We start from the raw sequence: 11,710 nt of genomic DNA, 5'->3' as shown, positions 1-11,710 counted from the left end.
TTACAGGTACCTGACAGAAAATATAATCAGACACTATAGGCACGTCTCATATTATGTCCATGTACCTGTAGATGTCAAATAATAGAACTAAACTATAGTTAATGGAATAATGGTTCATAAAGAGGGAAAGCCTGTGCACATATTTGAAATGTTTATTTCTGAGGAAGGAATTAAGTTTGTAGGGAATCGCTCATTCATCCAGATGGAAAAGATCGGACATATTTGATATTTTGAAAATCTTTTAACTATGAGTCTGCGGCACCTTCATCCTTCAAAGTACATTTCTAATCCACTAAGCCGGAACTTCAACCTCTGGATGTCAGCAAAAAAAAACTCTTTAAATGATGCATCCACCAAAAACAATCGATTGTTGATATAGAATTATGGATTGCAGCTGCTTTAATGATACCAAACTTTGAAAATTCTGTTTGCTTTGAACTTTTTTATACATGGATCGTGAGTAAAACGCAACATGACGACACAAACAAAGACCTTTTCATTACGCACAGCTTTATTTTTCGTTAAAGGGATCCAAGGCCTTCACAAAAGGGTTGACTCTTGGTAGCTATACAGTGCTAACACGACACGCGACAACAACAGAAACAACACGCAAGGACTTTATGTGAACGAGTGAGAACACAAATAAATAAGAGTTGAAAGACATTTCATACGAGATCAAACCGAGATGCATCAACGAAACCAATAGTCAGAGGAAAGTGAGCAGAAAACCCTGCAAACGACAGTAACAGTTTTTGTACAATACTTGATTCCTTTCTGCAAGTAGCTGATTGTCTACAGCGGATTATTCTGGTCATGCACAGTTGATAAAGTCATTGCTATTGACAGTGAGGCAATGATTTCACAGTTTGTTATTATTCTTTTTTACATTTTGATCTCCTCTACCTCCAGCTTTGATTGTCAGTCTCTCGGGTCTTTTTTGTCACGATGCTTGATTGTCACTGGCTGATGGATATGTTTCATTGGTGCTAATACTGGGATGCGTGATGAAAAGTAATACGCCCCAAAAAAGTCTCTAATTGAGATGATTATTTTATACATTTGATAAAAAACTAACATCCTCATATTCATTAACGAAGAAAAAACATAAGAGTAGTTTTTGGTAATAATCTGTAAAACCTGTACATGATCTGTAGTATTTTTTATGTTTCACACAACATCTGATTCCAACAGTGATATGGTGCGTCCCTATTCATAACAAATGAAACTTGTGCTTCGAGGATGATTTGAGTCCACAACATGCTACATTCTTCCCTCTGATAACATCTGACGATAGTCCAGTTAATCTTCTTCATACACAGACGTCTGTACAAAAATATGCAGTTTGAGTCTCAGTGTAACTTCGCTGGCAGGATAGGCAGGATTTACATGGTTTTTATGGTAGGTTTTTTTTTAAAGTTTTAGTAAAAGTGATTGCCATATGCAAGTCTAAAATCTTCACAGTAGCTTCACACTAGCTTATGCTCGGGGAACAAGCAAGCTATCACAATATCATCGAGCTGCTCAAGTAACAAGAAACTGTGGTTACACCTCACAATACATACATCTGCTGGTATTTACGTAGTACCACTGATAGGATCATGCTGATTGGTCACATTTTGATGATTTCAATGTGCAAGGCTACAGTTCACATCGCGTTTTGTTTTTAAATTTACTTTATTAAACTAACTTTGGAGACATTTTTCTTTCTCTTAAGTTTGTGGGCTGAGAACTCACTGAGCCCACGGTTCTGGGGAATTCTGGTATTTTTCCACCTGAGCTCTATGTTGGAATCGATCTCGAAGATGGTCTCCACTAGCAGCTCCGACATGATGGCAGCAGCTACAATGTAATTCTATGGGTCAACTGCCACAGGACACAACTTTTGAATTGAAAGTACTTTTGAAGATGGAGGTGGAGGTGAGAGAAACTATTTCAGCTGAATCTTTTTCTGATGATGTTGATGAAGCGTATGTTGCAAAGACGCTCTGTCTTAGCTACTGATTTCAAAGGTTTTTCTAATTACCATTCATTTACACTCCCACATTTATAAACATAGAGCCCAGGTTAAAAACAAAGGGATTCAAACCTTGAAGCAGTGACCTGCCACCTCTATGGATAAGAACAAGCTGGAAAAGTTATCCCTTCCTCATGGGGTATTTATGGGTTCAGGCAGGTATCCACCCTTTTGTGTTTGTCGCTATAATTCACAAAGCCAAAATATTTGACACAGTAAAATATGGCAAAACTTTTGAAGGGTCCAAATCTAATTCTTAAATAGAACTAATCCTAAAAATATACACTTCCACCATGATTAACATTAATTAAAAAAAGCGCAACCTGATAATACTAAGCAAATACCAGAGTCCTGTCAAGTGCAACCAAAGCTGCTCTCGGCTGAATTTGTAAACATTTAATGCATTTGGGGGTCTGCAACTCATCCAGACCCCTCATTAGCTCAGACCTGTGCTCCACATGTGTCCCCTGTATTTTTTTATTCCCATTTTTTTCACATGCCCTTTTTTCCGTCGTCTTCTCTTATGCTTGTTGGGAGTGAGTGTCTGTTGCTCATTGTAATCTGGCCCAGTACTGACCCAGGTTCTGACTCATGCTCTGCTGCTCAGTTCCTGGGACCTGGACCGGCACTGAGACACCAGGCGATATGAGCCCTGAGTGACAGAGGGAGGAAAACAGTTAATTATTATAGTGACCATGCATTTCTGTAAGCTCTGAAAGATAGAGACATAAATGAAGTGGGTCTGCCCGGTTACACGAACCCACATCTGCCTCAGAAACACTCACCAGTGTTGGAGTTGGCCGAGGACGGAGTCTGCAGATGAGGGGAGGAGTACGCCGATGAGTCAAAGCTGCGTGGGGCAGAGGGGGATGGAGGCAACATGCAGGAGTAGGAGGAGGCCGACTGAGGAGAAATAGACTGAGAGTGTACACAGGAGTGGAGGGGTGGAGGAAAGATTTAGATCAGATTTATATTACAATTATATCAAATAGGAAAATGTCTTTAAATGATTTATTATTGTTGTATATTTCACCATGTGCTGTAAAAGACAATGACAGTATGGTTTCACTTCAACCACATGGGGGTGCTAGAGTTCTGTTAGTGATCGGAGTAACGCACATTCATTGTATCACACGTGGAAAAGTATTTCATTGATCTTTATCTTAACCTTAATCTGTTTTTTCTCCCTCCGTTGATACCATGCGATTTTAAATTGTAGTTTTTAATCATCAATCAAATCACATTTTATTTGTTAAGCGCATATTCACAAATCACTATTCGCCTCATAGGCCTTAACAAGGTGTGATGTCCTCTGCCCTTAACCCTCAAGTTCCTGGTTACACATATAATGCATCTGTTATCTTTTGACCCTGGCCTGCAATTATCATAGAATAAATTATGATTATGAAGATAGTTGCAGATGAACATCTTTCAGTCGGGTATATAATCAATCAAGGATTGTTGCAGCTTTGTGTGTGTGTGTGTTTAAGTCACCTTGTTATATCATTATCGTCATTGTTATTTTAATTATTATTAGAAATCTAAACAACAGCATGAATAAGACTGGTATGACTCCCTTCTGCTGAGTGATGACACTGTGTGTTGTTCAAAGTTTGGAAGGTGCTGACGAAGGATGAAAGTCTAACCTGGACTCCAGATGAGAAAACTGACAGGGAGCTGTAGCTGGGCAGGGACGACTCAGCCTGACTCAACATGGACCCTGGGGAGGGACACACACACAGAGTGAGATGGTGAGCACACGCACACACACACACACACACACACACACACACACACACACACACTCATACACGCAGACATATTTGTGCCTTTACACAGATGTGGTGGGAACATTTCGCTGTAGAGATGTTGTAATATAGATGTGCTCTAATGACGACCCTCTGAGAGTCTGCTTGGCTGAAAATGTCAAGCAGGAGATCTCTGAGGTTCGTACTAATAAACTATAAAAAAATATACACACGTCCTTCACCAAATATATAAATCATAAGACACCACATGTTGCATTATACATGCAGTGTCATGTAATTAAGATTCAGGGTTAAAGGTGCAGGGAGCAGCTGTTTACCTGAACTGCTGCCATGCTGCTGATGATAGACAGATGTGTTGAAGGAAGTGGTCAGAGGAGCTTGACTCTGCGAACAGGAAGTCACGCCCCCTGACCTCCTTTGGTTGCGCAGCTTCTCCTCCCTCCTCCACTTGGCTCTTCGATTGGAGAACCACACCTGTCAATCAAAGACTCGCGTCAGGCCTGTTCATCATGTGGGAATAGATCTTTTTAAAAGCAGAGGATTGGTGGCATGTTGTCACAGGTTGACTGAGACGCTCCCCACCTGTATCCTGGCCTCCGGCAAATCGATCTTGTTTGCCAATCTCTCCCTCGCAAAGACATCTGGGTAATGTGTCCTTTCAAACTCTGTGGAAGATATGAACTAATGTCAAACACACAGTGTGAGTCTTAATCCAGGGTGACAGGACGACTGGAGAGCCGCTCGCCACATAACACATCCTGCCTGGTGTTATTGTATTTTGGATTCATCTGAGCATTTTTCTATTAACATGAAAATAAAAATGTAATATTGACATTGTAATGGCTTATTTATGATCTTTAATCTCATTATTTGTGCAGATATTTCCTGATTTATTGGGGAATTGCTGCTTAATATCAGCATGACTAATTATCTTTCAGTGGAATATACAAATCCAGGAAGCTGAGATGTATCCTTACAACCATATTTGAAATATTTATCTGTTGCACTTTGTATAAATTATTTATCATTATGGAACATGAGGAAAGTTCAAATGAAAGGATTCAAGTTGAGAAGCTGCCTAAGCACTTCATTTCAAAGGCGAGTGACTAAAACTAAACCGAAGAAAAATCCTGAGAGGTTTTTATCTTGTCGTCATTTGTCATTTTGAATTAAAAAGTATCTCGAATTGTAATTGTATGTGTTAGAAATCTGTAGTAGACTTATTGCACAGTATATAACACGCACACAGTCTTACTGAAAGTTAACTCCTCGTGTTATAGTTGCTTCAACGTTCATATCTAAGAGACTTTCTGTGGCAGAGTATCATTTCTCATTGTGGCAGTTAATTTATAGTTGACAAACTGCTGACATTTTTGTTGTTGACAAGTTGAAACGAGAACTGGCCTCTCCTTCTAACTGACACTGAGTCACTTGGATGAACTCGTCCAGTAACAGAGACGTCTTTCACAGATTGAACTGTCTGCACTCATGATGCTTAGCATTTGTTTAACATGTCAGTGACATGTCAACAGAGAAACTATAAATCACTTTATGATTTGTTTTAAACAGATGTGGATGCATGAAAAATTGCAGCTGAAAATGTTATTATGTTTTTACATTGCTGAGGATATAATATGAACACATAACCTCTGCTGTGAATGACTCTGGTAACACAAGGTTGATAAATCCATAATGCACAAAGACAACAACCCGATGACTTAAGTCTGTCTCACAAATTGTTCTAATTGGCTTGGTTCTAATTGGCGTCTGTGTCAACACATGATTGTTATTGTGCCTTGGCCATGCACTGAGGTCAGGGTTCCTCATTAATGTCATTTGCACAGAGTGACCACACTGATACGTTTCCACTCGGCTGCACAGCGGACATTGCGTCCTTATTTAGCTCAGGGGCCTGCCGCAGCCATATCCAGTCAAGGGTGGCTTCCTGATCCCTCTCAGTGGATGTCAGCGTGCAAGGGTTCAGATCTCGCTGCATAATGTAACCACGTAGATGCATTATCAAAACTCTCGGCTGCACTTGCTGCCAGAGGCCATGAGAATATCTGGAGAATTTGCATCTGGAAGTGAGCCCAGATCCCTTTCAGGGTTTGATGAAAAAGTACCTAAATTCAGCAGGCAGTTACAAAACATGCTTAAGATCTGCATTCTTTGTGATTTCTCATATTTATGCCTCCTGCCATTCACCGAAAAGCTCTAAACAAGGTGTAAAGGCTCCAGTCCAATGACAACAGTGTTGGCAGGACAAGCTGCGTCATGACACAGTCTGGAGGGCGATTGGCTGAAGAGCAGAAGAGAGCGCTGTGCGTGCGTGCATGGCCTGACCTTTCTCCAGAGCCTCGATCTGCTCCTGTGTGAAGCTGGTCCTGTTCCTCTGCAGCTTCCTCTTGAGCTGCAGCCTCAGCTGAGACTCCTCGCCCTCGTCCCGCTCCACGGGTACTCCTCCCCCTCGGCCCGCTCCTCCACCCACTGCCTCTCCCCCCATGCTCCCCTCGGTGTCCAGCAGACAGCCCTCAGACACTGGCAGAGAGGAAGGTGACAAAAGAGATGTGTGATTGCCAAGAAAAATCCCTCCGATGGCACGTCACAGATTGGGAGGTTAACACTGTGAGCTGACAACAAGTTGGTGAGACAGTGCAGAGGCTACTTTTAATTTCTCTGTGGTCTAAGTGGTGATGTGTGAGCACTCATATGTGAAAATTTCCCCTCACCTGTGCTGTGTTGTGTCTGAACTCCAGTGGGGTCATGGTACCAGTTGTTGGGCCCACTCCAGTTTGAGCCGCTCTGCAGGTTCAGCATGGTTAACTTCTCATACATGCTACGAGTGTCCAAAACACCATGAAAAGAAGCCGAGACGTCCTGTGCTGTCCTGTGCTGTCCTGTGCGTATCCGCCCCTGTTTACTGTCACCTTTGGCTCCTCTCTCCCTCCTTCAGTCCTCACGCTCCTTCTCTGTGAAAAGAGGGTGGAGGGGGGGATGAGTGACGGAGGGAAAAGAAGATGGAGAAGGAGGGGTTCATATCGCATGAGTTCACACATGGTCGGCATTGTGGTGAATTAGCCTCACGATGACAGACAGAAATGGAGTTAGTTATGTGTGTGCTGTCGTTCCGTGTGTGTGTTATACATTGGTACGCTGGTATACCGTGGGGAGCAAAGGTACATTAGAACCCACTCTAATCATGCTACTTGCCTTTAGCCCTATTTTTGCTGGGAAGCCGGAGCCTGCACTCGCACACACGCGTATGCATGAAAAGACACTGCGTTTATATGAAGTCACAAACTGGCATCACACACTTGCATGCATTCAAACACAAAAATGCACAAAAATCCCATAAAACCTTCCAACCAAGCCCGTGTTTAACTTTCTGTGTAAGAGCTGCGGTACATCCACTGACTTTATTAACGTGTCTATAATTCTGACATGTAACAGCTTATCTAACATTCACAGTTTTATTGAAATTAGCTTAATGCAGAATCAGAAATGAAAAGGACGACGTGTCAAAACCGAGTCAAATCTCAACTACTGCAGCAACAAAATGTCAAAGGTCAAACTTCACTCGTTTGGATGGAGCAGCCCCTGAACAACAATTAACGTATGTGCTTTTTTAAATTGAATTCCAGGAAAATACATGATAAATACTGTTGGTGGCGTAGTGGATCCCAAAGCCTCCAGTGGAGTGAATTTTAAAGAAGTTACATCTCAGAGCGAAAACACACAAAACCTCTCAAATCACATCATTTTGGCAAAACTTACCAAGTGTCCAGATGAAATGATGCAGGGGTCCTGTGTGTTACTCTCCTCTTCTGTGGACCTTTATTCCCCTGCTCCCTTGTTCTCCAGCTTTGTTGACAATACTGTGTGTGTGTGTAAAGGAGAGAGATGGAGAGAGTTAGACAGGGTGAGAGAGAGTGAAAGAGGGAGAGAGTGGTGGGAGGGGGGGGGTGCTCTGGAGAGAAATGCGTCTGCGGGCACTCTTGTCCTCCAAGCGATGGAGGATGGAGAGAGAGACAGAGGGAGAGAGAGAGAGAGAGAGAGGGCGAGAGAGGGAGAGCCACCGAGGGGTGACAAAGTGAGTCAACATCAGTGTCAAGTTTGAACTTAATGCCAGCAAGAGGAGGAGGGGAGGCCGAGAGAGTCGAGCAAAAAGCCCAGATAATGGAGAGATAGTGGATGATAAATAGATGATGGAATTCAATTTTAGCCATAAATTGCACATCAATATTGAGCACAATTGTCAGTCAAGTGTGTTTGTCTTTTTTTTTTCTTTTTTTTTACACTAAAACGTGTGCAACCAGACAACTGAGATTATCAGATTAAATATAATGTTCACACTCAGGACTCGTTTTCATTGATCCACATTTACATGCTCAGCAGAGATCAATTAAAACTTTGATAGAGCTTTGATATGTTCACATGCATCTGCTGCTGAAATGATTCATTGTGCTGCTGTTGTAAAACACTGGATTCTGCAGCTGCACACAGAAGCATAGAAGAAGGATTTTTAGTAATTACTAAGAAATAAATATCAGGCCAACCACATTGTTATATGGATTGTTCTTATTGTTTAAATAAATATTTGTATAAATCATGATGAAACAAACGTCTCTAAATAAAAATAACTGGTAGTATTAAAACATTCCTTGATTATTTGCTTGAGTGAAATCTGTAACATAAAAAAACTATGTAAAAACGATTTGTGCAGAAACAAAATATTTACGCAGTAATATCACACTTAAAATTACATTAAAGCCTGATGTTAATGTTTAAAGTAATAACAATATATAATTTAGCAAAGGCATTGCAGTGACAAATTTAAGTTTCATGACTAAAACAAAAGCATTTAAAATAACAATACATATAACATGATGACAAACAGATAGATAGATAGATAATAACCATGGTATGGATAGTATCTTAGAGCTGGGCAGTAAAACAATATCAATAATTATAGCAATTGTCATAATTAGCAATAAAACAAAGTTGATGCTGATGCATCGTGAAAGCACAGTGATGATATAAAACATCATTTATCTACCACAGATTTAAATAATGGTTTGTCGTTTATTAAGTGGTTGTCATATTTTGCATATAAATAAGAGTTAAAAACCACAACCTTCACTCAGGAGCAAAAATCAGTCTTTAAAATTAAAACAAATAATAATGTGACATTTAATTTGATAATTATCAATATGAACATTTTTCTCTTTATATTATTTTTTAAATCAGAGCTCATCCCTTGTATCAAATGTTTTACGACATTATGCTCAGCATCTATGTCTGTATCAGAAAATTGAAAAATACCAATTACATTTTTTTTCATTTTGCCATTAATGGTGATCAGTCTAAAATCTAAAAATATTCAGTTTACACCAAGAAAATACAGCAGCTTATCAGATATAAGAAGCTGGAAGTGGCCAATGTTCTGCTTGAAAAATGATCGATGATTGATTCGTCTTCTGTCCGTCATCTAATTGATAATTTGCTTAATGGCTTCAGCTCAGCTTCTTTTCTTAATCAGATATTTGCTATGATGCATGTAACCAAACCCCAGCACCAGTACATTTGGCCTGTTGAGTTTGAGGTGCAGCTTTTCTCGGACCACCTGGGTATTGTTCTCTGACTACAGAGCTATTGTTCTCCTGCAATAAAACACTGAGCTTAAAGCTAGGGGACAATAAACAATGGCACTGTATGGCCCCCGAGTGAAGGAGCACCACACCGAAACCCACGGCAATAGAGACACAAGGTCTGATGTGAGGCTTGAGCAATGACGCAGGTATGACGGTATGTATGGTGGAGTCAAAGAGCGAGAGCAGAGTAGAACCGGGGTTTAAATATATCTCTGCAGCGGAAGGGAGAGAAGAAGAGAGAGATAGAAGATGGAAGCAGGGAGGCAGAGTAGAGACGGAGAGAGTGAAGAGGAAGTATGTGACTTTGGGGTGGGTGTAGGGGCTTGGGGATGGGGAGGGTGCCAGCTTGTTTTATTTCCGGTTGACAAGACTTTGCGCTCCCTTTCTCTCTGTCGCTCCCTCTCTCTTTCATACTCTGCTATTCTTTCTCTGCTGCCCCCGTTGCTCTGTCTCTCTAACCCCCCTCTTCCTCTGTTACTTCCCTCCGAGACGTGCCTTGGAGAAAGGAAAGGACTTGACAAGTTCAAAGGTAAAAAACAGGAGTAAAAGCAGGAGAAGAAGTAAAAGTACAGTAAAAGCACAGGAATCACACCACTAAAATACTCAAATACAAGTACAAGGCCAGTAATCAACATTTTACTAATCAAAAACTATATATGTATCAGCAAATCTACTTCATGTATGAAAAGAAGTCCTGATTATGCAGGTATCATTTAATATATTGCATTAATTGATTATTATTTCTGATGAATAAACATATATGTGCCATTATAATATATGCAGCTTGTTAAGGTGGAGATTGATAAAGGTACTAAATGTATTCTTGAGTATTTTCATCATCACTATGTCACTTTATCAATGTTTTTTTGGGTCTAATTGTACCTATATTCTATTTTATTCTCTTCTATTATTATTCTATTCTTTTTACCAGTAGTTATTCTGTACCTCAGTTGCTGTAATACCCTTTAACAAAGGATTATCTTATCTTTTCTTTATTCTATAATGACATATTTTATAAATTCATGATATATTGTTTTCACAATCAAAATCATAATTACAAATAAATGGCAAACAAATGAGGTTGAGTAAAACTTGCAGTGTTTCTCTTGTAAAATTGATGCATAAAGAAGCTGGAAACTGGAAGTAAGTATCTCACATTTGTACCACTTGAATACATTTTTCAGTAAGAGGACAGAAACGGGAGAAAAGAATGAAGTACACGAGGGAAAGTTGAATAACACAACTGCCTGGTTAATTTAAATCTGAGCTCAGCAACATACACTTCTATTCCAACTCCCTGTTTTCTAGCCAGTTACCCGTTTGTTTTTTCCTTTACTCAGAAATCATGATTACATCTTATTGTGTTCCAGTTGTTGGAATGTGGCCTAACCTATGTGATCCTGATGTGCTGAGTGCAATACTGTGTGTGTGTGTGTGTGTGTGTGTGTGTGTGTGTGTTGAGCTGTGTGTGTGTGTGTGTGTGTGTGTGTTGAGCTGTGTGTGTGTGACGGCGCGTGCTTCACTGCAAAGATTCATGTAGCTCCAGGACATGCATTTTTTTTTAGTGCATCTTGTTAGTTCATTCCTGTCACCTCTCTCTCTCTCCCTCTCTTTCCCTCCCTCGCCATCCCTCGCTTTTTCGGCGCTGGAGGGGGGATGGGGAAGGGGTGGTGGACGGGGCTGGGAGGGGAGGGCGGGTGGAGGCGGCGGCGGTGGAGGCAGTCGCCATGGTTACAATGCCATGACAAATATTCATCAAGTCGTTAAAATAAAAACAAACGGGAGTGCATTATAATTGCTCTTACTGACTGGATCCTATAATGCGTTCATATATTATGAGTGAGAGGAGCCGAGTGGAAGGGGCTCACACACGAAAAATATGCCGCCAGTGATAAAAAGTGAACATCAGCTGACCTGGAGGCAAATACGTGTGTCACAAACACACACACTTACTTACTTGCACACACTTTTTCAACTGCTTTTGTGCAACTTTATCTTTCCATTACCTGTGTATGGAATTCCCTGTGAGTACTTTCGTGAGTCTCTCCTCTCCTCTCTCTTTGTCCCTCCATCTCTTGCTCTTCCTCTGCTGTTGTGTAGCCCCAGGCGATACTGTGATGTGTCCTCCCTCTGTCCCGCCCTCCCTCTCCCTCTCTCTCTGTCCCTGTCACCTTCAATTGCTCTGTGAAACTAGACACACTGCCTGGGGCGGGGAGGCAGGGTGGGAGGAAGAGATGAAGGGTGGGAGGGAGGGAGGGAGAAGAGGAAGAGAGAGG

The 11,710-nt window shown here is 41.0% G+C and overlaps 1 protein-coding gene across 4 annotated transcripts; it reads right to left on the bottom strand.

Annotated features, from left to right (window-relative positions):
* Nucleotides 1-493: 493 nt before the first annotated feature.
* pax10 (paired box 10) lies at nucleotides 494-11,463 on the bottom strand. 4 transcript variants are annotated; one of them, XM_069518141.1, is made up of 9 exons: nucleotides 11,441-11,463; nucleotides 7,558-7,658; nucleotides 6,513-6,747; nucleotides 6,127-6,321; nucleotides 4,366-4,448; nucleotides 4,101-4,257; nucleotides 3,661-3,734; nucleotides 2,800-2,932; nucleotides 494-2,666 (listed from the first exon to the last, which is right to left on the bottom strand). In XM_069518141.1, the coding sequence occupies exons 3-9, from the start codon at nucleotides 6,616-6,618 to the stop codon at nucleotides 2,566-2,568; spliced, it is 849 nt and encodes a 282-aa protein (XP_069374242.1). In that variant the 5' UTR covers nucleotides 6,619-6,747; nucleotides 7,558-7,658; nucleotides 11,441-11,463; the 3' UTR covers nucleotides 494-2,565. The 4 variants fall into 4 exon arrangements, with proteins under 4 accessions (XP_069374242.1, XP_069374240.1, XP_019961540.1 ...); XM_069518139.1 differs by having other exon boundaries at nucleotides 6,513-6,752; nucleotides 11,441-11,459; XM_020105981.2 differs by lacking the exon at nucleotides 11,441-11,463 and having other exon boundaries at nucleotides 6,513-6,752; nucleotides 7,558-7,756.
* Between the last annotated feature and the right edge of the window lie 247 nt (nucleotides 11,464-11,710).

Source organism: Paralichthys olivaceus, chromosome 21, assembly GCF_024713975.1.
Source record: "Paralichthys olivaceus isolate ysfri-2021 chromosome 21, ASM2471397v2, whole genome shotgun sequence".
Taxonomy (NCBI): Eukaryota; Metazoa; Chordata; class Actinopteri; order Pleuronectiformes; family Paralichthyidae; genus Paralichthys; species Paralichthys olivaceus.
The sequence above is the reverse complement of the archived record's forward strand: the minus strand, read 5'-3'. Positions and strand labels throughout refer to the sequence as shown.

Coding starts and splice junctions, on each gene's coding strand:
- pax10 (XM_069518141.1), bottom strand. CDS start 6,618: ATGTATGAGAAGTTAACCATGCTGAACCTGCAGAGCGGCTCAAACTGG. Junction 4,449..6,126: donor GATCGAGGCTCTGGAGAAAG/GTCAGGCCATGC, acceptor TATCTTCCACAG/AGTTTGAAAGGACACATTAC. Junction 4,258..4,365: donor TGCCGGAGGCCAGGATACAG/GTGGGGAGCGTC, acceptor TTTGATTGACAG/GTGTGGTTCTCCAATCGAAG.